This window comes from Phyllostomus discolor, chromosome 4 (genome assembly GCF_004126475.2).
Source record: "Phyllostomus discolor isolate MPI-MPIP mPhyDis1 chromosome 4, mPhyDis1.pri.v3, whole genome shotgun sequence".
Classification (NCBI taxonomy): Eukaryota; Metazoa; Chordata; class Mammalia; order Chiroptera; family Phyllostomidae; genus Phyllostomus; species Phyllostomus discolor.
The window spans coordinates 185,468,684-185,490,127 of NC_040906.2; the positions used below are offsets into that span (position 1 = coordinate 185,468,684).

The window sequence follows — 21,444 nt, forward strand, 5'->3', positions numbered from 1 at the left end:
GTCTGAAAACAGGGACACTGAGCCTTAGCACCCTAAAAAATACCCGCTCTGGATTTATTTATTTATTTATTTATTTATGCTCTGGATGCTTTTAAAAATTAAAGTTAGGCCACCCTCCCTCTGATAACCTTCTCATGGTTGCTAAAGGCTAAGGTAGGTATTCTTCTCTGAGGTTCCACAGGGACCTGAGGAGATATTTGTAATATTCCAGAACACATTTAATATTGCAGGTGTCTCCTTGTCTCTCTCCATGTCCATCTGTGACCCCGAGGGAGAGAAAAACATCACACACCCACACTTCTTCTTGCCCATTTCCTTCCATGTCCCCCGTTTTGAGGAGTATTCCTAGCATCTGTCATGGTGCCTGCCAGGTGGTAGGCACTCCTAGAATGATAGAAGGTTAGGTTATCAGGTGCTGTTTATTATGGAATTGAGAGACCACAGTGGTCATTTAAAATCTGTACTGATAGAATCTGTTTAGTACCAGAAAACAAATATGCATATTTCCTCCCTGTCTTAGGAGTAACTGCGTAAATGTCTTGGTAACGACAACCCAACTGATCCCGGCACTCGCGAAGGTTCTGCTCTATAGTTTAGGAGGTGCTTTCCCCATTGAGAATATTTACAGTGCAACTAAAATAGGTAAGACAGTTGCTTCCAACTCTGTATGAAATGTGTTCACTTCTGTGTTTGGGGGATTTTCTTGATGTGTGTCTTGAATGATTCCCTGTTTCATCAATTTTGCTGTCAGAATATCAAGCAAATTCAGATAGCACTCAGTAACAAAGTTCCCTGCAACTCATTATACACGTGCAAATGTTATGAAAACTGTTGCCTAAACTCAGCATCTGGATCATTCTGGCTCATTATGTAGCTATCATCCTGTCAGGTGTTATCTGAATAATACATGGAATTTCTAGTCACAGTATTTAACTTTTACTTAGTGTGGTACATAATATTTTATCCTTGTGTATGTAATCTGAATCTAACATAAAAATCCTATTTTGGCAGGGGAGTATCAGATGGATTGAAGTAGTGTCCTTAATTTCTGAAAAAAAAGTTAATTTCATGAATTAAAAAACATAATTGGAACAATCATAACACAGGAATGACTGGAAACCCACATTTCCAACAATGCTCAGTAGCAGTTAAAGGATGACAGCCTCGCTAGTCTGGGGAGTATCTGTCTGTGGAGCCGTCTTGGACTTCCAAGTGCCTTTCACACACTAAGACTTCTAGTGAACTTGCAAAAGCAACACTTCGTCAAGGCTGCCACCCTGAGAGAGTTAAAAGAAAACGGCTCAAGCATTCCCTGTCTGTCAAGGAAATGCCTAGGGAAATAGATGGGTTGTGTAACTTGGCCTGAAGGTCAACAAATTTAGGCTCTGGCATTTTGACAACAGGAGTTCAAAATCCTAAAATCCCCTCCCAAAAATAACCCGCCCTGGTCCTTGCTGAGCTTTGGACACTGACTCGGGCAAGAGGAGCCCCTGGCTGCAGCTGTTCCAGGACCACAGAGAGCAAGAGCAAAGCTCTGGTCAGGCCAGTCCCACCTCGTTGTAAGCACTAGGTTCAGAGCCCTGATGTCAACCCCTTTCATTTTTGCATACGTGTCTGTATTTATGCTAGCAGGATTAATACACAGAACTTTGCTTTATAACAAATCAAGTAACTTTATACTAGGATAAACATTTTTTCTAGGAAAGACAGTATTTTTCTTATTGGTAAATTATTCCTGGTGTTTAATCTGAAAAATCATTGTTATGTTTTCCTTTAAGCCATTACTTTTTGAAACTCAGATTAACACACATGGCAAAATGTAGCCATGACTACGTGAACATTCTGGGAATGAAATTCAGAGAATCATTCCAAGGTTACAAAAATGAGGAGCTCGTAGAAATTCCGTGGTAGTATTCCCACAGTGCAGTCAGAGGGCGCTAATGTCCCCAGGGCTGTGGCTCAAACAGCTCTCTTAGTTCATTCAATCCGAGCAGACTAGCTCCCAGCCACCTGAAGAAAAAGTTACGTATCGAGGTAAATGCACATCTTAGTATTCCCTTTCCTTATGTGTGAACCTTTGGTAGTTCACAGTATTTTCAGCTGGCTTATCTATACTATTTAAAATAAACTGGATAAAATTGATATATAGAATGAAAAGGTAAGTGTTAAAACTTACAGTTGCTTGTAAGGCTGTTCGGATATCCTTTTGGTAGAACAGGAGATACTAACATTTTCCCTGGGTCAAACGCTACAGATTCTTTTGAAGCATGGAACATGTTTGTTGAATGATCTGTCCCGAGTAAAGACTGACTTTATTCAAACGTATTTGTTGATTTCATTAACCCAGAGATTGCAAGCTAGTTGAAGTGATTGATGTTCAAGAGAAATTAATTTAACACTTTATGTGAATCTTTAGGTTAATGAGTGCAATGGCTGGAAGAATAAGCAGTGCATTGTTTTTCAGGCAAGGAAAGCTGTTTTGAGCGTATAGTGTCCAGATTTGGCACTAACATAACTTATGTTGTGATTGGAGATGGCCGAGATGAGGAGCATGCCGCTAACCAGGTAACTTCGCTCTGAACTGTATCTTGTTTATCTTCCAGGAAAAGAAAGTTGCTTTGAACGAATAATGCAAAGGTTTGGCAGAAAAGTAGTATATGTGGTAATTGGGGATGGTGTAGAAGAAGAACAGGCAGCAAAAAAGGTAACCTGTCTCAAACAATGTTGGTGTGATACTTCTGATGCAAGCTTTTTTGTTTGCATTCCTATAGTTTGGTCCAATGGCAGCTTGATAAATGATTTAAATTTATAGATGCAAAGCGGTAAGAGCATGAGAAGGTCAATACTTACATTCAAATAAACCATTTGGAGTCTAGCATTTTTTTTTGCCTGAAATTCCATAGGAAATACAGGAAAATTTATATTTATTTGTGTGTGCATGTATAACACACACCGGTATGATGGGCTGTGAGAAAGAAGGGGAAAATATAACGATTTTTAAGCACACAGAGTTTCACAATACAAAGAAGTTCAGTGAGTTTAGAAAATCCTGGGATTCAGTTCTTACCCTTTTCCTCATCCGTCCTCTATGCCCCACAGTCCTGTGAGTGGCCAGTAGTGCGTGTGCTCCCTGATGACAGATGCTAGGGCAGATTTAATAGCTGAAGCAGAAACCGATGTGAGAAAATTTAATAAATGTGATTGGAATGGGATGTACTATTCAGATCCTTTTGTGCCAGCCTGTTGTAGAGACTTAGAGGCTGCATGCCTCACGTCTTCTACAAGAGCGTTGTCTATTTCGGTGAGCCATTGGGACGTGAACGAGGCCAGGCAGCTGGCTTTGAACATATTCAGAAGATCTCATAGGCCCCAGGTATTTAAATAAACCTTTTCATCTGGCCCATATTTCTGAAGAAGAAATCGAGGCAGTTAAAAAACTATTAAATAGTTGGTCCAAGATCAAAAGAGGAATGATATCAGGATTGGCCCAGACACAGGGCTATCAGTCAACATGGCAGAGATTGACTGCTTCCTTCTTTAAATGACAGCAAAACTATTATCTAGCCAGGATAAAAGTGATGTCATTTATAAAACAAAGCAAAATGATGAATTGATATTTCGAAACAATGACATATCCACTTACATTGTTTCACATAGAAAGAATGTTGTCCTTCATATCCTGAGGAGATTTCAAATCATCATCTAATAAAGTTTTCACTGAACACTTACATGTGCTGAAGTGCTTACCTGATTTCTGTTTTCAAAAAATAATGACAGAAGCAGTGTCCTCTCTAAGTTTAGAGCTTTCGTAAAAAGGGAAAAGAAGTGATTTGTGTGCATAGTCAATTCAAATCAAGCAAAATGGAGGAAGGGGAAGAGCGCCCACTTGAGAAGGTCTGGTGATGTGTTGGAAGCCATTGACCTTGAGAGAGCCTGGCAGGCTCAGCTTCCCACAAAGCACCTCGGTCTTAATCAGTGTCAGTGACCCTGGACAGCACACTGGCTCTGCGGACACAGCCTCGAGAAAACACAGCTTTCTTTGCTGACTACTATTTGAAATCCTTCCAGCTGCACTCAGTACGGACACCTCTGGAGTTTGTCAGTGTCCTGGGTCCATGTTTCTGTTTTCGCATTGACACCATAAGAACACACAGCAAATAACGGTGCATGTGGCCACTGCAGCGAAGATTTTATTGCTCGTGTCTTTTATTTAGCCTATGTGGAATTCACATATATTTGGGTCAGGGCTAATAAAATTCACTTTCCCAAACCTGAAAGAGTAAATGCCTTAGAAAATTAAAATGTATACCCCAGTTATCCATGGTGTGAAGAGTTAGCTTTGGTGTACCAGTGGTTATAGCTTTTGCTTTACACCCAAAACTTCAGGAGAAAAGGCATGACTCCAGGAGCATAAGAACCTCAGATAGAATGCTATTTCCAAATGGTTGTTTATGTAGGTACAGTTTTGGTGATGGTGAAGGCTTATCGTTCTATTCTGAAACACAGGTGGCTGGTTTCTCTAGTACCCATAATGCATGCCTTTCCTTGAATGTAGCTGTAATTGCATGTGCAGAGATATTAAGTACTTTTGTTATTACAAATAGATCTGAGCTGAATGAAAAAAAAACTTACTTCTGAGTGAATATCTGTGTTTAATTTGATCTAAAAACATAGGGGATTTTGTAAATTGAAGAAAAAATTTCAAGGTTTAGGAAAAGTAATGCATAAGCACACTCCCCTATCAAAATATGTAATACCAATCATATTTGTAATTTTAAATTTTCTAGAAGCCACATTTTTTAAAATAGTAAAATTGGACAGAATTAATTTTAGTAATATACTTTAACCCAATATATCCAAAATGTTACTGTCTCAACACCTAACAATTATAAAAATTATTAATATGATATTTACATATTTTTTACATCTTAAGTCTTTGAATTTCAATCTATTATTTTGAACTGGACAAGCCATATTATAAACACTAAGTACCCACATGGGACTCGTGGCTATCATACTAGACAGCAAAGAATTATATAACAATCATGATTAGTACTTTAATGCTTAATATTTGTGATAAAATGTATTCCCCATTTATATACAAATGTATTTTCCTTATATGCATAAGTGTGTATTATATATACACATGTATATGTATATATTCTGTAAGATGTCATCAGTCAAAACTTACAAACAATGCTTTGATTTTGTTCATTGCTCCAGTGCAGAGTTCCTTGTTTTCATTATCACCCACAGCAGAGTCATTTTATACATTTTTTCCGATCACATCCTTCTATGAAATTTCAATACCATACGTATACCAGATACTGGCATATCTGCGTGGGGCCACGAGCCATGGGCATATCTGAGGCTCTTTGCCCCACAAGAACACACTGCTGCATCCTCGCATGGGTCTCCCCCAGCGAGCGTGGTCACCAGAGTGGCTCTCCGTCCCGTCAGTGCAGCAGATCAGCCGGCTCCACCGACAGTTAGTCACACCAGAGAAGTAAGAAAGTCGGCCACATCTTCTTCTACTTCATACTCCTGTAGTCCAGACGCAAGTGATTCTTTTACATAGAAAGGGATTTGCTCTTTCCCTCTCAGAAGGGCAAAAGACCTTGGGCTTAGGAAGTTGATGGTGTTTAAATGTTATTTTTAACTGAGAGGTGGAACTTGAGGAGGGATGCAGTGGTTACAACTCACCTCCCACCAGCTGCCTAGGATTTTGAGTCTGCACTGCTTTCCCAGGTGCTGCTGTGGGTGATGTCCTTGCAGAGTGAGTGTTAAGCTACCTAAGAAATCCCTGTATTTGCATTTCCTATCATTGCGATCCAGTTCAGATCTATTTCTCTATTATTGTGACAATGCCATATTGATGCTACCAAGCCTTCAAATATGATCATCCCTATCTTAAACTCCCTCCCTTGAACTTGGATGGACTGCACATCCTTGTGTGTATGGCTGCTTCATTGAGACAATAGTTATGATCTCTCTCCATTCCTTCCCCTTCTCTCTCCCACCCCTCCCCCTTAACCACACAGCACAACATGCCCTTTTGGAGGATATCAAGTCACTCAGACCTCTTGGCTCTACATCAAGCACTGGAATTAGAATATTTGTAACTGTGTTCTCTAGCTGGAGATCCGTTGTTGTTTTTTTTTAAATATTTCAAGTACACTGAATTTTTATGTGTGATTCAATGCCTCTCTGGCTTTACACATATAAATTGTCTTAAAGGATGAAATCATATTTGGAATGAAAATTCCAGAATGAAGAATTCAGATTGCTGAATGGAATTAAACTTTAGCGCTACAGAAAGGAAGCTCTATGGTCTTATATTTACAACACTTTAATGATTTAACAAAACAAAAATCTGTGGAGGTTGCCGGTACATACGGAATGAGTCCTAACTGGAATTACAGCTTTAGCAAAGAGCTCTGACCCTGGCGAAGCAGCGCCACGTGCTCCGTCTGACAAGGTGGTACGCAACAACATTCCTCAACATGGGAGACCCTCTCAGCCCTGAGGTTTGAGTCTGACTTTAGCCTACCTAGCCCAGAAAATCTGAATTGGAATGCACTCAGACTGTGTAAGGACAGTCCTATCTAGACCTGTAATTTGTGTAAATTATTGATGGAAATAATTTACTGTGACTTTATTAGCAGCTGACTTTGAAAGTGGATGCAATTTTTTCTTTCATTTGTTGGGGAGGGGCGAGGGAGGGGAAATGGGAATCTGATATCGTCTCTTTTTTTAAGTTTGGCAAACAGAATGTTCATACTGATGTGTTGTGCCTTAAAGACAAGACAGCATTTGTGTGTTACAATGTAACTTTGGTTGACAATCTCTGTAGATAATGAAAAACAAAAACCTTTGTGATCATTCTTAATATGACCAAATTTAAAGTTCAAGCTATCAGAGCTTAATACTACATCAGCAAGAAACTGAGTACCTGTTGCAATAAGAAAACAGTAATAATAAAAGAAAGCTTGTGTTTTATTTGGGTTCTTAATAATTCCAATAATTATATGAGGCAACTATTAGTGCATCCAACCATAAGCAGGAGGTTTGGGAAAGACTGTGGGACCTTTACTTAGAAAGTGAAATGTATGTTGAACTCCTGAGTACCCTTTCGTCAGTTTTATTGGAGAAAACTAAGGGCCATATTCATGACGACTTGCACTGTTTTAAGTTTGACTTTTTCATAAGTGTAAGTTGCATGGAAGAAAATATTCTTATAAAAATGATAAACGAGTATTACCCAAACTTTCTTAGAATAAGCCATGAAGACGGCTTAAAATTCACATTGAGTCAACATGGCTGACAATCAAGCTAAGTGCACTGTTTTCCCATGCCATTGCAAAAATGAAACGTCCCTGGTAGTAGAAGGTGGATGCCCCAGATGGCTTTTTAGGGAAAAAAGTGAATCAATGAAAGTTTTACCTAGAATATCATCATAAAATAAATTAGCAAGTGAGCCACATCTTGGCAGCAGTACTGAAATTACAACAGTGGAATAGTACCTGGTTCTCTGTCTTGACACATCAATCCAGTTTCTCCCCATTGCAGACCTGCGTACCTTAGTTTCTACCTGCGCTGCTACTGCACAATGGACCGCATTCATTGCAAGGGGAACCTGGCATCGTTGTGTTTGCATGGTTTTTTTTCTTGGTGTGTAGCCCACGTTAGGAACATGATACAGGTTCTCCTGTCATTTTGTGTGACATGATTTCCCTTGTGGAAATTTAAGCCTTCACGATCTAGGAGTGTTTTAATGATGTCTGCACCTGCAGTCCTGTGTTTAAAAAGTCATAATGTGGGGCTGCAGTCCAGCCACCAGCCAGCACCCCTAACTGGAGGCTGGTTGTGATAGCTCACCCTCTGTGGCCTCAGAGGCTCCCTGAAGGTCAGTGCTTTGCAGACCAATCACAACATTCAGTGTGGAAATGTGATTTTATTGTTCAGGCTATAAACCTGTATTTCTTTACTGAATTCGAAGGCCATGTTTACACTGGGCAGAAAGAGAGTGAGATCCAATTTTACATCGGATTGTGATTTCATCATGCAAACCTTAAACTTTAAACTTTGTAGCCTTTGGCTACCTCTGCCCTAAGTACAGTTGCAGAAAAATTAAGGTTGGAATGCTAATAATAATAATGATAACGATAATGATAATAATAATTCTATGTTTCTGTTAGACTTTAGCTTGAAAATAACAGTTTAAAAATTAAAGAGCTGCATTGGTTATCAATAATTTTATTTTGTGCACTAAAACCTTAAATATTTATTACTGTGAATAAAACAAAATTATCTTTACTATATGGCCAGTTTCTTTAAATGACAGAATCGTGGCATTACATCTAAATTTGTCATTCTTTTTCATATCAAGCAAGCAAGGCTTCTTATGCTGCTAAGCCTGCAGGTGCAGAGAGGAACAGGCCCTCACAGGGCAAAGAAAAGGGTCGCTGATTGCCTCACCCCGTGCTGTTTCTCACACGCAGCTTCTCTGTTCAGGAGAGGCTGCCAGCATAAAACCCAAAGGCTAGGTCAAAGGAGACGAGCTTGCCTGGCGCGACAGTGGAGCAGGCCAATGAGCCAGCATCACAGCTTGTCACGTGATTTTGAGCATGCTCAGCCTAGGACCCTTCCCTCCCCACCTCAGTAACAGAAGATCCTCTTCCTTTCTGATCTGGAGAAACGTTAACCAACAAGCAACCAGCCCCTTTGGCAATATCCACATTCTATTTACCTACAGAATATTGTGCCTTATGGTAAACGAGTTTGCAAAATATTCTGCAACTTAAATGAGTTTTTGGCTGCTTTATGTACAAATGTGGTATATGACTGGGAAAGGTAACCATCTGGTGTTGCCCCTGAAATATCAAGATAGGCAGCCTGGGTATAATATTACAGCATACAAGATTAAGTCACGATACCCTGAGAAAGTTTGTAAATCAAACTTAGAGGCAAAATACAACATTTAGAATCATGCAGTTTGTGCACAAAAAGTAGATAATAAGTCTCAAAAAAAATTTTTTTCCCTTGGTCTCTGGTGAACTAAAATGCAAAATAGTGTCAACAGCATTCTCTGGTATGGAGTTTTTAAAGCTCATTTGTTTATGACAAGCCTACATTCTCAGTGAATATGGCATTTAGTATTTCTTTAAAAAACAAACTTAAGCATCATGAGCCAAAATTGCATTTTGACTCCTTACTATGGTAGCATGATGGAGATCTCACAGTCAAAGTCAAGGGTTTCTGTTATGTATTAGTAAAATATAGATTATGGGGGCCTACATAATTTAAAGAAATGTAAATTAATATTAAAAGCTTGTAAAAATATGTACATCTTTACTATTTCTCAATAAATACCTTTGGAAATGTTTTCATTTTCTTCACCATCCCATATTGTAGAGTTTTGGTTGTATATATTTAGCTTGATTCTAAATAATGTGAAATTTGTATTTCTGTTTCTTGATTTATTCTTCCTTTCCTTTTTTTGTGCTTAAATTGCATAATTTGCACTTAAGGCAAGCTAGGATGTAATGCAGTAAAATGTAACTAAGACAACAAGTGGTTTGGTGAACTGAAAAGATGTGAGTTGCATAGTTTTTTACATGTAGGTACTACATTCAGGTATAATGCATAATGTAGTCATAATTTATTAATGATAAAATAATGCCTTTCAGACTATTTAAAGCAAGTTCCCTTGAGATGAACACCGACATAGTTCAGCCCCAGCCACGTGGCTTGGTTGGTTAAAGCATTGTCCTGATAAACCAGGGTTGCTGGTTGAAACCCTTCTCACCACCCCTGGTTAGGGCACATACAAGAAGCAACCAATGCATGCATAAGTAAGTAGACCAACAAATTAGTGTTTTTCTCTCTCTCTCTTTCTCTCTCTCTCTCTTCCTTTCCCTTTCTTTCCCTCTCTATCCCTTTCTTTCTCCTGCCTTCCTGCCCCCTTCCCTTCCTTTCTAGAATATAAACAGTTCACAAGTAGTTTCTAAGAGTGATGGAGTGTTTTTCTGAAATAGATTCAACAGCTCCTTTACTATCTTGTGTATGGTATTAATTATTTGCAAATCTGTTGCAGTGTAAACCAAAGGCAAATTTCAGACCAACCTCCTTCATAACTCTTAAAACATTAGCCTCTGAATTGAGGAGGCGTGGAAAAAAGTTATTCATGAACTGTGAATGATCTTCTGGGGAAGAAAAACAAGTTTATAATGAATCAATAACTGTTGCTTCTGCCTCCCTTTTCCTTTTTTATTTTAAAAAATGGTATGCAGCATCAGTAGGTTTAGTTGATTTAAATTACTTAAAGCCACAAAATATCACAAACATAATATCTGTTTGAAAATTGTTATGATTTTGAGCTCCAGAAGCAAAAAAAGAAAAATAAAAAGAAGGAAGAGAGGTGTATGATTGCCCATAGCAGGCAGAAGCTAACCCATCTGTGTATATTGCATTCTTTAAAAAATCAGCTAGATGATGTAATGGTGTAAAAATACATATAGTATCATTCACAGGTCACTACTCAAATCAGTCTCAAATTTGACCAGGCCAAGGTCAATTCTGGAGGTGTATTGTGGTCAACAAAGATGCTCCCTCGGAGCATCAAGGGGGAAAGTGGTCCAGGTTCTGACTTTCAATGCCTTTCCCACATCCAGAGAAACTCCCAGAACTGTGTCAGCACACAACTTGCAAAATGTCCAAACATAATGTGCTAAGGAATCTCGGATACAACAGGTATCTGTATAGAAGCCAGAAGATTATTTTCCCTCCACATGAAAATATTTGATAGGGGTTTGTGGGAACACTCTCTCTGTGACTAAAGGGCACTTTCATTATCACTTGTAGTCATGAAATCTCAGATTTTATGCTTGGTTGCTGCCATGAAGATGCCTGTCTAGCTGTCTGGTGAATTTTCAGTGAAAATACTTGGAATTGATGAGGAAACGGAGGAGCCAACCGGTAAATCAGTCTCCACAGAACCACAGCAGGGCAGGGCTGACCATGAACTCATCACACTCCTGACCCTACACCTCAGGTGAATAGCGCACAGAGGCACCTAAGCAGCCCTCAAGGGAAAGATTCTCAAGATGGAACTCTGAGGTCAAAGTGGAGAAGGCCAGGGAAAGGGGGATTGGGAACATCTTAACAAAGTGGAAAACATATGAGAGACTATAGATAAGCAAGAGAAGTAGAACGGTATGCTCAAGGAACGGCAAAAAAGTTTTCCAGAGCACAGAATAAAGAGAGGGACCAGCAACAAATGAGACTGGAAAGTAAACAAGGGCCAGATCATGAAGATTTTCAATACAATTAGTGAGTTTTGACTTTATCCTGGGATCAGTCAGTGTCAAATGAAAGGTTTGAAAGGTAAACAAAAGACTTAAGTGTCTAGATTTGCACTCAATAGCGGTTCCTCTGGCCACATTGTGGAGATTCAGGATTCAAAGAGGCTGGCATGGGATTCCTGAGCGTAAGTGACAGCTTCTTGATGGCGACTACCATGAGTGTGGAGAGGGGTGCGCAGATCCAAAGAGCTGAAGATGCAAATGGTTAGGATTGAGCATCTGTTACTGCTTCTTGGGTCCCCCGACCTCTAGGTCTCTGGTTTGGAAAATGCAGTACACGAAGTGTAGTTCACAGATATCAGAAACACTAAAGAAGGAAAAGCAGGCTCTAGTTGCTGTTTTTTTTGCTGTTGGTGGGGTTGTGACTGGAGAGAGACTGAGTCCAATGTGGGGCACTATTCATTTGCAGGTGGTGGTGGACCTTAAGAGTTGTCCAATGAGAAGATGGATTTGTAGCAATTTCCTCATGGTTTGTTGAACACCTTGCCATCTCCTAATGATATTATTCTGAGTCAATAAAATTCTAAATAATTTTATCAGATAATATTAGTCATCTAAAAAGCATATACCGTTTGTGCAACCTTGTGACAGCAGGGGTGAAAGCTATGAATGATGGCAATAATGTAGAGTGTGTATGAGCAGCGAACACCAGAAAAAGTTATTTGGGGTTACTGTTGATTTAACACCCTGTTTCCTCACCTCCTACCTTACCCCAATTTCCAGTAAAAATAATGTATCTGGATTTACATCCTTGCAGAAATTCAAATGCTATGAACTTTTAGTTGGTGACTTGTGTACCAGTCATCATGAGCTGATGTCTGCTTGGAAACAAACATGACGTTTCTAATTTATGTGCCAAAAAAAGGGACCAATTACAGATCTCTCTACAACGGTATAACAGGTGGTTTATTTATTTGCTCTGAGGCAGATTAATGTATTCCAAAAAATATGACCTTCGTTAAACTATATGTGGAATGAACTGTTTCAGGAAAGCGGGCAATAATAACTTGTACATGAATAAAAATTAAAATCAGTACCAAATACACACGTACAAAATAATCCTAAATTACGTTGCTTCCATATTAGTTACGGAAACAGCAAGGGGTGGGATGGGAGAAACACTAAAGGGAGCTCTGGGAAAGAGGTGGAATAACAGATCGTTTTTTAAAACTCTCATTTAGAGCAGTAATTTTCAACTTTTTTCATCTCATGGAACACAAAACTACTAAAATTCTGCAGCACACCAAAAAGTTATTTTTTGCTGATCTAACAAAAAACAGATATAATTCTGATCCATTCACACCAGACGGCTCTTGTTGTGTTGGCTGTTGTCATTTTTTTATTTGAAAATCTAAGGGAAAAAGAGGTCAGGGCCCCTGACTAAATAGTCAGATATTACATGTTTTTAAAATTCTTGCGGCACACGGGTTGAAAGTTGCTGACTTAGAGTTTTACAAACGGCAAGTGCATTTTTCAAATGTTGAAGACCCACTGCTCTCCTAAATACAACCTAGTACCTAAACAATTACCACTTTTGGCAATATATGTTGTTACCATGCTTGGTTCAGGAAATGGTTTTAAAGAAGAGAAAAGGGAACAATTTCCTTGTGTCTGTGCAGATCAGAGTTATCCATTCGTGTACCTCTTTCCCTATCCACGAAGCCCTTATTATTGTTGTAATTTTACTCATCCAATCTAAACAGCATCTGCTGGGCAGAAACAGATAGGAGGTGGTCAGGCTTCGATTAATCAGGAGTTTTGGAGCCAGCTCTAGAGTGAGCATGCTGGAAAGATAAAGAGGAAGGAAACTAACATTTGAAGAGATTTATAATAAGCCAGGAGTTTACATAAGACACCTCATTTAATGATCACGTTTCTGAGAGTTGGTAATATTAGTCCCGTGGCACAGTTTCAATGACCTCCCAAGGCTATTGATTTGTGGGTGGCCCAGGCAGGGCTGGAACCTCAGTCTACCACACGGACTCTCTGGAATGCAAAGTTATGCCTGTGGCACTGCATCTGGCTGCCCGTTGACGACAGTGGAGTTGCCCAGAATTCGTCGTTATGATGTGAGGAACAGTGGCATCAGAACATGGGAGACTGCAAGCGGTGGGGTTAGCTGTGACTCTTTTCTTGCCCCCGGGGCATCAATGCTATCTGAGTAACATCCTGCGCTACCTACCTGGCAAATGGCCTTTGTGCAGATTAAATGTTACTCTTGCAGATAAGTGATAAAAGGATCCTTAACTGAAGATTTGGCAAAGCAATCACAGTTATGTCCAGTTTTATACGGGTATGGAAGCCTAAGGGATAATTATCAAATAAAATATATTGAGTTGATTTATTATTAGGTAAAACAGGTTTTCCGGGTGCTCTTGGCACACCTGACTTTGAGGTTCCCTGGCCATGAGCGGGGCCCTGGACAGGCATGTGACCAGAGTGAAGAAGGGTCAGGAAGTTTCTATAGCTACCAGTGTGGGGAAGACAAACAACTCAGGGTAGAACGTTGAAGAGCCCACGTGATCTCAGGAGGACCTGGGTGGAGGATGTTCAGAAGAAAGTTCCTAAAGGGTAAGTAGAGACAAAGGTTTGGAAATGACTTAGCCAACATTATATATTTTCCAAAATTCTATAGTGGACATGGTTTTTTTTTTTTTTTTTTTTTTTTTTTAAATATTTTATTTATTTATTTTTTAGAGACGGAAGGGAGGGAGATAGAGAGAGAGAGAAACATCAGTGTACGGTTGCTGGGGGTTATGGCCTGCAACCCAGGAATGTACCCTGGCTGGGAATCGAACCTGGGACACTTTGGTTCCCAGCCCACGCTCAATCCACTGAGCTACTCCAGCCAGGGGTGGACATGTTTTTTTAAAAAAATTGTAATAAAATACACGTAAAATTTACCATCTTAACCTTTTTAACTGTACAGTCTGTTGTATTTAGTACAATCCCATTGTTGTGTTCCCATCACCACCATCCATCCACAGAACTCCTTACACTTTGCAAAACTGAAACTGCACACCCATCGAAAGTGACTCCCCATCCTGCCTCTCCCCAGCCCCTGGCCAATGTGTCTCTATGCATGTGACTACTTTATATAAGTATAATCGTGCAGTATTCATCCTTTTGTGACTGGCTTATTTCACTAGCATGGTGTCCTCAAGGTTTGTCCATTTCATAGTGTGTGTCAGAATTTTCTTGCTTTTTAAGGCAAATTATATTCCATTGTATGTAAATGCCACATTTCATTTATTCATCATCCATTGATGCACACTTGGTTAGCTTCCACCTTTCAGCTGTTGCAAACAATGGTGCCATGAACATGAGTGCATGAGTATCTGTTTAAGTCCCTACTTTCACTTCTCCTGTGTATTCACCCAGAAGTGGATCACATTCTATTTTTAAATTTCTGAGGCACCACCACAGGTTTCCATAGTAGCTGCACCATTTTACACTGCATAAGGATTTCAAGTTTTCCATGTCATCATCATTATTATTTCATGGTTTTTTTATTGTGTCTATTCTAATGTGTGTGGTTGGTGTGTCTCATTGTGGTTTTGATTTGCATTTTCTTAATGACCGTTGATGTTGAACATTTTTTCATGTGCTCATTGGCCATTGGTATGTCTTCTTTGCAGACATGTCTGTCCAATCCTTTGTTTACTTTTTAAATCTGGTTGTTTGGGTTTTTTGTTGTTGCATTGTAGGAATTCCTAATGTAGAGTGGGACAAAAGTAGGTTTACAGTTGTGAGTGCATGAAACAGTTTATTTTTGTATTATTACTTATTATTATATTATTTTCCATGCAGACTATAAAACTACTCTTGCCCCAACATGTATATTGTGGGTATTAACCTCTTATCAGATAAATAATTTGCAAATGTGTTCTGCCATCCCATGGGTTGCCTTTTCTATAGTAAACATGAACTTTTCTATGTACTCAGTATTCCCCTCAACCTCTCCCTCTGGGCATCTGGCTCAGTCCTAGCCAATTAGCATATTCCATCCTATTTGCCAGACTGATTTCTTTCCCCAAAGATAGGTATAGGAACCATGTGGGACCTATGAACTTTCACCCCTCAACTTTTCTTCAAATCTGTTGTGAGAGATGCAGTGTCTTTCTGGGGTCATGAGCTGGCTGTGTCAGTCTGGAACACCAGGACTGTCATTCCTATCATGCAGAGAGAAACTCATTCCCTGCTCACTGAACCTGAAGCCAGTGCAGGGGAAACAGCTGGGAGACTGGGCCCTGGTGATATTGTTGGAGCACTTAGTTGCAGCATGTCAAGAGTCAGACCTTCAACTCAACAATCGTGTCTGGATTTTTTGTTTCATCAGCCTTTTGTTTTCCTGGGGCTTTTTTCCTTAAATTTTGACTGTGGCTTCTATCACTTGCAGTCAAGAGAGTGTGCACTAATAACCAACTGGAAATGATGATTCCTGGATCATACAGCTCAAAGCATGCTGTCCGATGAATGCTTGGAAGGATAAAGCAGGGCAGAGTTGGTCGCTCATACATAGTTTCTGGAGGACTCCTGATTCCCTCCCTAGGTCTTCTGCTCTTTCCAGCTACACAGTGGACAAGAGATCGGGGGACAGCAGGATGGAAGGGAGAAACTGTTTATTTAAAAGAAAGGGGCCTTATAATAATTTACCATTTGATAATTTAAAGTTGTTACTTTGAAATATAATCAGCTTTCCATATCCATGGGTTCTACATCTGAGGATTCAACGAACAGCAGATCAAAAATATTTGGGAGGAAAATATTAAGTTGTTGCTAACATATACTATGTAATTGGGACTACTATGGTGTGTCTGCACTGAAATGTACAGATTGTTTTTGGCATTATTCCCTAAACAATACAGTAAAACAACTGCTTACATAGCTTTTTACATTGTGTTACATGTTATAAGTAAGAAAGAGATTATTTAAAGTACATAGGAAGATGTACAGGTTTTATGCAAACACTATGCCATTTTATATAAGGAACTTCAGCATCTGCAGATTTGGATGTCTGCAGGAGGTCCTGGGACGAGTCCCCAGCAGATGCCAAGGCACAACGGTGTTAGCCCCTCTGAATTACAGTGCTCCAGATAAATCCTGGCACCTCACTTCATGTGACTCTACAAATTGTCCGTAATTCCTGAGAACACAGCCCTCCAGAAGCTCATGAGTCATTATTTCATTAGTATAGTGTGTTTTTTAGCACCAAGGTTCTAGGCCCATACAATTAGTATAGTATGTTTTTTAGCACCAAGGTTCTAGGCCCTGGCATCTCAGTGCTAGTGCCTTCCTCACCCCATTCCTACCTCCTGACCACGTCACCTGATTATCAGTGACATGTAGTTTAGAACTAACTAGTTAATTGGATGCCAGATCCCCTGACCACTCCTTAATTTTTGGAAAAGTTATTGGCCTATCACTCTGTTACATTTCAGCCTCACCTATAGGCTTGCAAAGTATTCAGTAAAAAGGACACCATGGAATTACATAAAATCTCCAACATTCTGTACAACTTAGCCTGGTAGTTAGGAGCATAAAGGGTCTTTTTTTCCTTCTCCCATTTCTCAAAACACTCATACTGGCACCTACACTGAGAGCTTATTTACTTTGCTTTTACGTGGACCAGAACTTTTTTTAACAGCTGAATGATAAACCCTAAAAGAATTTCTATTATAACAACTGATAGAACCTTGGTGCTAAAAAACACACTATGCTAATGAAACAATGACTCATGAGCTTGACAGTAATGAGGATGTTGCTAAGACATTTCTCTGTCTTTTTATAGGGCAGTAACTTAAGCTTGTAGGTATTTATTTCTTTAATGTTGTATCTGGGCATAAATTATATTCCCTGCAATTTTTTTCTTTAGCTGATGGCAAAATTGTACATGATGCATTTTTGTGTGTTTTGTTAAAAACAAAGCAGTCTATCGGAGTTTTCTTCTGAACACAATTTTAATCATGTTTATAAACTACAAAACATAAGACATTTGCCAATGTGACCACAAAGTGTTCTATCCTGAGCCTGCCTGTTTTCAGGAGAATAAGAAGTGTAATACTTTTAAATAACTGATCCCATCCTCAGAAAACTGTCCAGATGATTTTTCTTCTTGGGATTTTTATTTTAATTAAAAAAGACCAAAGCAAAATAAAACAAAAGTAAAATTATCTGTAATAGCATGGGCAAGTGGAACTAAAATACATTTTCCATTCAAAACAATGTCTAAATGAACGTCTAAATTCATCAGCCTTTCACTGCCTAATAATGTGACATGTTTACAGTGTTGAAGGAAATCAGGTGTTTTCATGCTAAATGAAAATAAAATTTATGTACTGTTATTACCATATTCTTTGCCTGGTGTTTCTCACTCTATTCATCATTAAAGGCTGCTCAATAAATACTGTGCAAACTGCATGTGGGAATGTTATACAGTAATAACTCAGATGCAGCTATAAATAACCACCTACCAGAGCTCTGGGAAGACCCAAGGGCTTAAGAAGGAATGTTTGCCCCCAATTAAGAAGTTGAGAAACAGAGCATTAGCCTATTTTTTCTTTATATTTGAGACACTAGCAACAAGGCTTGAACACTAACACTCCAGCCTAATAATGGTCTTTATCACCATGTGAGCTGAGTCAGGCAGGAGGCTAAATGGTGTAATTTTTAGAGACTCAAGTTTCTTCTACCCAACTGTATTAGAAAAGCTGATGGAGAAAAACTTACTTGTCTGCCCTGTGTATTAGTTATCTATTGCTGTGTAACAAATTACTCCGAAATTTAGCATCTTAGAACATCAGCCATTTAGTACCTCACATAGTGTCTGGGGGGCAGGAGTCTAGGAACAGCTTAACTGTGTCATTTTCGTTCAGCGTCTCACAAGATTACAGTCAAGCTGAACACCAGGACTGTAGGCATCTGAAGCCTGGACCAGCTGGAGCATCTTCTATCAGGATCACTTAAGTAATCACTGACAAGAATCAGTTCTTTCATGGCTCTTGGCTGCATGTCAGTTCTTTGTCACATGGTCTCATCACAAGACTAGTCACAATATGCAGTTTGCTGGACTCATAGTGAGAAATCTAAGACAAAAAGATAGAGTGAGGCAGCAAGTGAATGTCCCAAATGAAAGCTGTAGTATTCTATACCCAATCTCAGAAGTGACATACCTTTTGCCAGGTACTGATCACACATATTAACCTTGAGACGATATGGGAGGGGACTAGTATAGTGTCAATACCTGCATGTGGGAGTCACTTAGGGTTCCTCTTGGAGGCTGGCTTACTTTTGGGTGAAGTTGGCACTGATGCTTAAGAACGATTGAAAAGTAAAATGATTCAGAGTCAATTCAAAAGAGCACACTTCAGAGTAAGTCGTGGGTCCAGATCCTACAGCGATTCTTGATACCTTTGGATAATCATTTATCTACACAAGCCTTCCACTTTCCATCTCTAACCTTTAAGAACCCTTTTCATAATGATTGCTGTGAGTGTTAAATGAAGTAATATTTAAAGAGCTCTTCTTCTGTGGAGGTTCCTCTAAAGGAAGTTAACTACAAAAACAAAAACATATTTTTTGGATAAGGTAGGAAAAAAGGAATCCAAAAATAGTGTGCCACAGCATACTATTTGGAGGGCACAGTATCCTCAGGCAGGGACTGTCACAGGTGACTTGAGGGTGTTGATACTGTTCCAGAAAGAGTAATGCTTCTATTACTGAAAACGAAGGTAATGCTCCTGCATCACTATATTGGCCAGGGCTTCCTGGGAGTGCTGTTGACTCACTTCCCAAGCATTTATTAAGCACCCCTTAGCGCCAGGCACTGGAAGGACTAGGGTTACAAAACCAAGTCAAACTCAGTTCCTGAAGTCAAGTTGCTCCTAGTCGCACCTGAGGGGGCAGAGCAGAGTGAGGAGACAGGCACAAACCACTTCTAACCTTCGGTGGAAGTTCCAACAAGGAAGCGTGTGTGTTCAGAGGAAGGAGGGCCTGACTGCCTGGAAGAGAAGAGAAGGATCCTCAAGCAGCTCCTGTGGGAATGCTGGTTAGAGGAGGCAAGAGCAGTGGGCACGGCGTGGGCCAAGAAGGGGAGATTCTAATGCCTGCAAGTAAGTACCACTGCCTATTTTCAGCTACTCAGGTTGTTTAGGCAATGGAAAATGGATGTCCTTTAGACCGTTCAAGTCAAGTTGGGGTTCCATTTTAAGGCATAAAGGGAGGTCATGAGCCTATCGGTTTCCTATCAGCAGCCAAGTGCCTGCCTTTGACAGTAGGTGAGGTGTTGTGAACAATTCTATGCTTGTACTTTAATTGTTTCTTTTCACTTACAAAATATGATTCCCAAAATTCTTTAGCAGCAGCAATGTTGTAGTGTCCATAAAGTATGATTTTGTTTACAAATACCTTGTAAAAATGCCAAAATATACCCATGCCATTATATTCTAGCTCATCCTTCTTACTAAAGACATTGTCCTCTGTTTTGCGCCCCCAACAAGAGCATCTCTAAGGCCCACAGCTGTACAGCCTGCCCCTGCCTCAGAAAGGAAGGAGTGATGTGAGTGTGTGAGGTTGCTCTCTAGTCAAGGAAAACCAGGACGTTGCCAGTTTGGCATGTGTGACCACGGGTTTATAAGATATGTCAAGATTTAATCAAGTCTGAAATCTACTTTAAATTACATGAGTTATCTTTTGCCCCCCTTTTCTCTTTATCATTAGAGTTCCTTTCTCTGGAGACGTTGTGTGTGATATCTAGAAGGGGAGATGCTGAGAGCGGTAGCAAGTGACGATGGTTAGGAGTCTGTTTCAGTGGCTGAGTGCTGGCAGAGACCTGATCACGAGGCTCCATTCTCTGGATTTGATTTTAGTGAAAACATGGAGACTAAATTTAAGTAGTCCAATCAAGTTGATACAAAACTGATATTTAGAAACTGTTTGGGACTGATGGAAAAAAGTTAAAAATAAGTACAAACAGGCCAGCACAGGATGATAAGAAACCACTGGATTAGAATCAAGAGAAATATTCCCTGATCTTGGTTTCAGGGGTTTTTTTAATTGAGATATAATAGACACAGTAGTTTTAAGTGAGCGACACAGTCTGATATTCATACATCTTGTAAAGTGATCATCAGAATAAGTCTAGTAAAACACCCACCACCACATAGAGTGACTGACTTTTTTCCTGTGATGAAAACTTTTAACGTCCACTCTGTTAGCAACTTCCAGTTTTGTTAACTGTGGTCGCCATGCTGTGCAGTACACCCCCACGAATGATTTATTTTAGAACCGGAAGTTTGCAGCTTCGACCACCGTTACTCATTTCAGCCCCTACTGCCCACCCCCACTCTGGCAGCCACCAATCACTGGGTCTATGAGGTCAATTTTGTATTTGTTTTGTTTAAATTCCACATCTTAGTGACAATGTACACTATCTGTCTTTCTCTGTCTGACTTATTTCACTTAGAATAATACCCTCAAGACAATCAAAAAGTTATTTTCCTCTCCACCCTGTTTTTCAGGAGCCCTTATAAAGTAAAATAAGGGAATTAAGAAATGAGTGTTTCCAATATGTCTTCCTGTTTGGGCATTCTGAAAGTATTTATAGTTGATTAGAATGTGGAAATGAGCATAATAAAAAACATTTTGGCATGTGGCTTTAAAAACTTGCCGGTTCACTTATCCAGCAAAAACCACTGAGCACCTATTATAGGTCAAGCCGTCTGCTAGTCCAGGGACCAAACAGCAGAGGAAGGAAGCCTGGGCCCCTAGGGATGTGGGGGAGGGGAGAGTTAGGAGCACAGACAATCACAATGCCTGGGAGAGGTGCTGTAATAAGAGCTACATGGCATGGTATTTGGAACTGAATGCTATTTCCAGTTTAATAATTTCTGAAGTGGGATCCCTTTCAGCCGTGTTAAAAGAAAAACTAAAACGGCTTCCAAATCTTACATCACAATATAAACAGTGTAGTAGATTCCAAAAATTCGGACCTTCTGTCAGTCCAGTGCAGGGAAGGTCTATGTGCTTAGGCATCTGTTTAGACATCCACTTAGCACGCATTCAGTCAGCCTGTCGGGGCCAG

General features: G+C 39.7%; 1 protein-coding gene across 7 annotated transcripts in view; it reads left to right on the forward strand.

Moving 5' to 3' along the window:
• The window catches only part of EYA4 (EYA transcriptional coactivator and phosphatase 4), a 254,962-nt gene extending 245,975 nt beyond the window's left edge, over positions 1-8,987 (forward strand). For 4 of the 7 annotated variants that reach the window (XM_036024746.1, XM_036024744.1, XM_036024742.1 and 1 more), the window contains 3 exons: positions 521-642; positions 2,604-2,704; positions 6,042-8,987. In XM_036024746.1, coding sequence (XP_035880639.1) covers positions 521-642; positions 2,604-2,704; positions 6,042-6,122 — 304 coding nt within the window. In that variant the 3' untranslated portion in view covers positions 6,123-8,987. Of the gene's footprint in view, positions 1-520; positions 643-2,464; positions 2,566-2,603; positions 2,705-6,041 lie in introns of all 7 variants that reach the window. The other 3 variants (XM_036024740.1, XM_036024743.1, XM_036024745.1) reach the window with 1 other exon arrangement.
• The last annotated feature ends 12,457 nt before the right edge of the window (positions 8,988-21,444 follow it).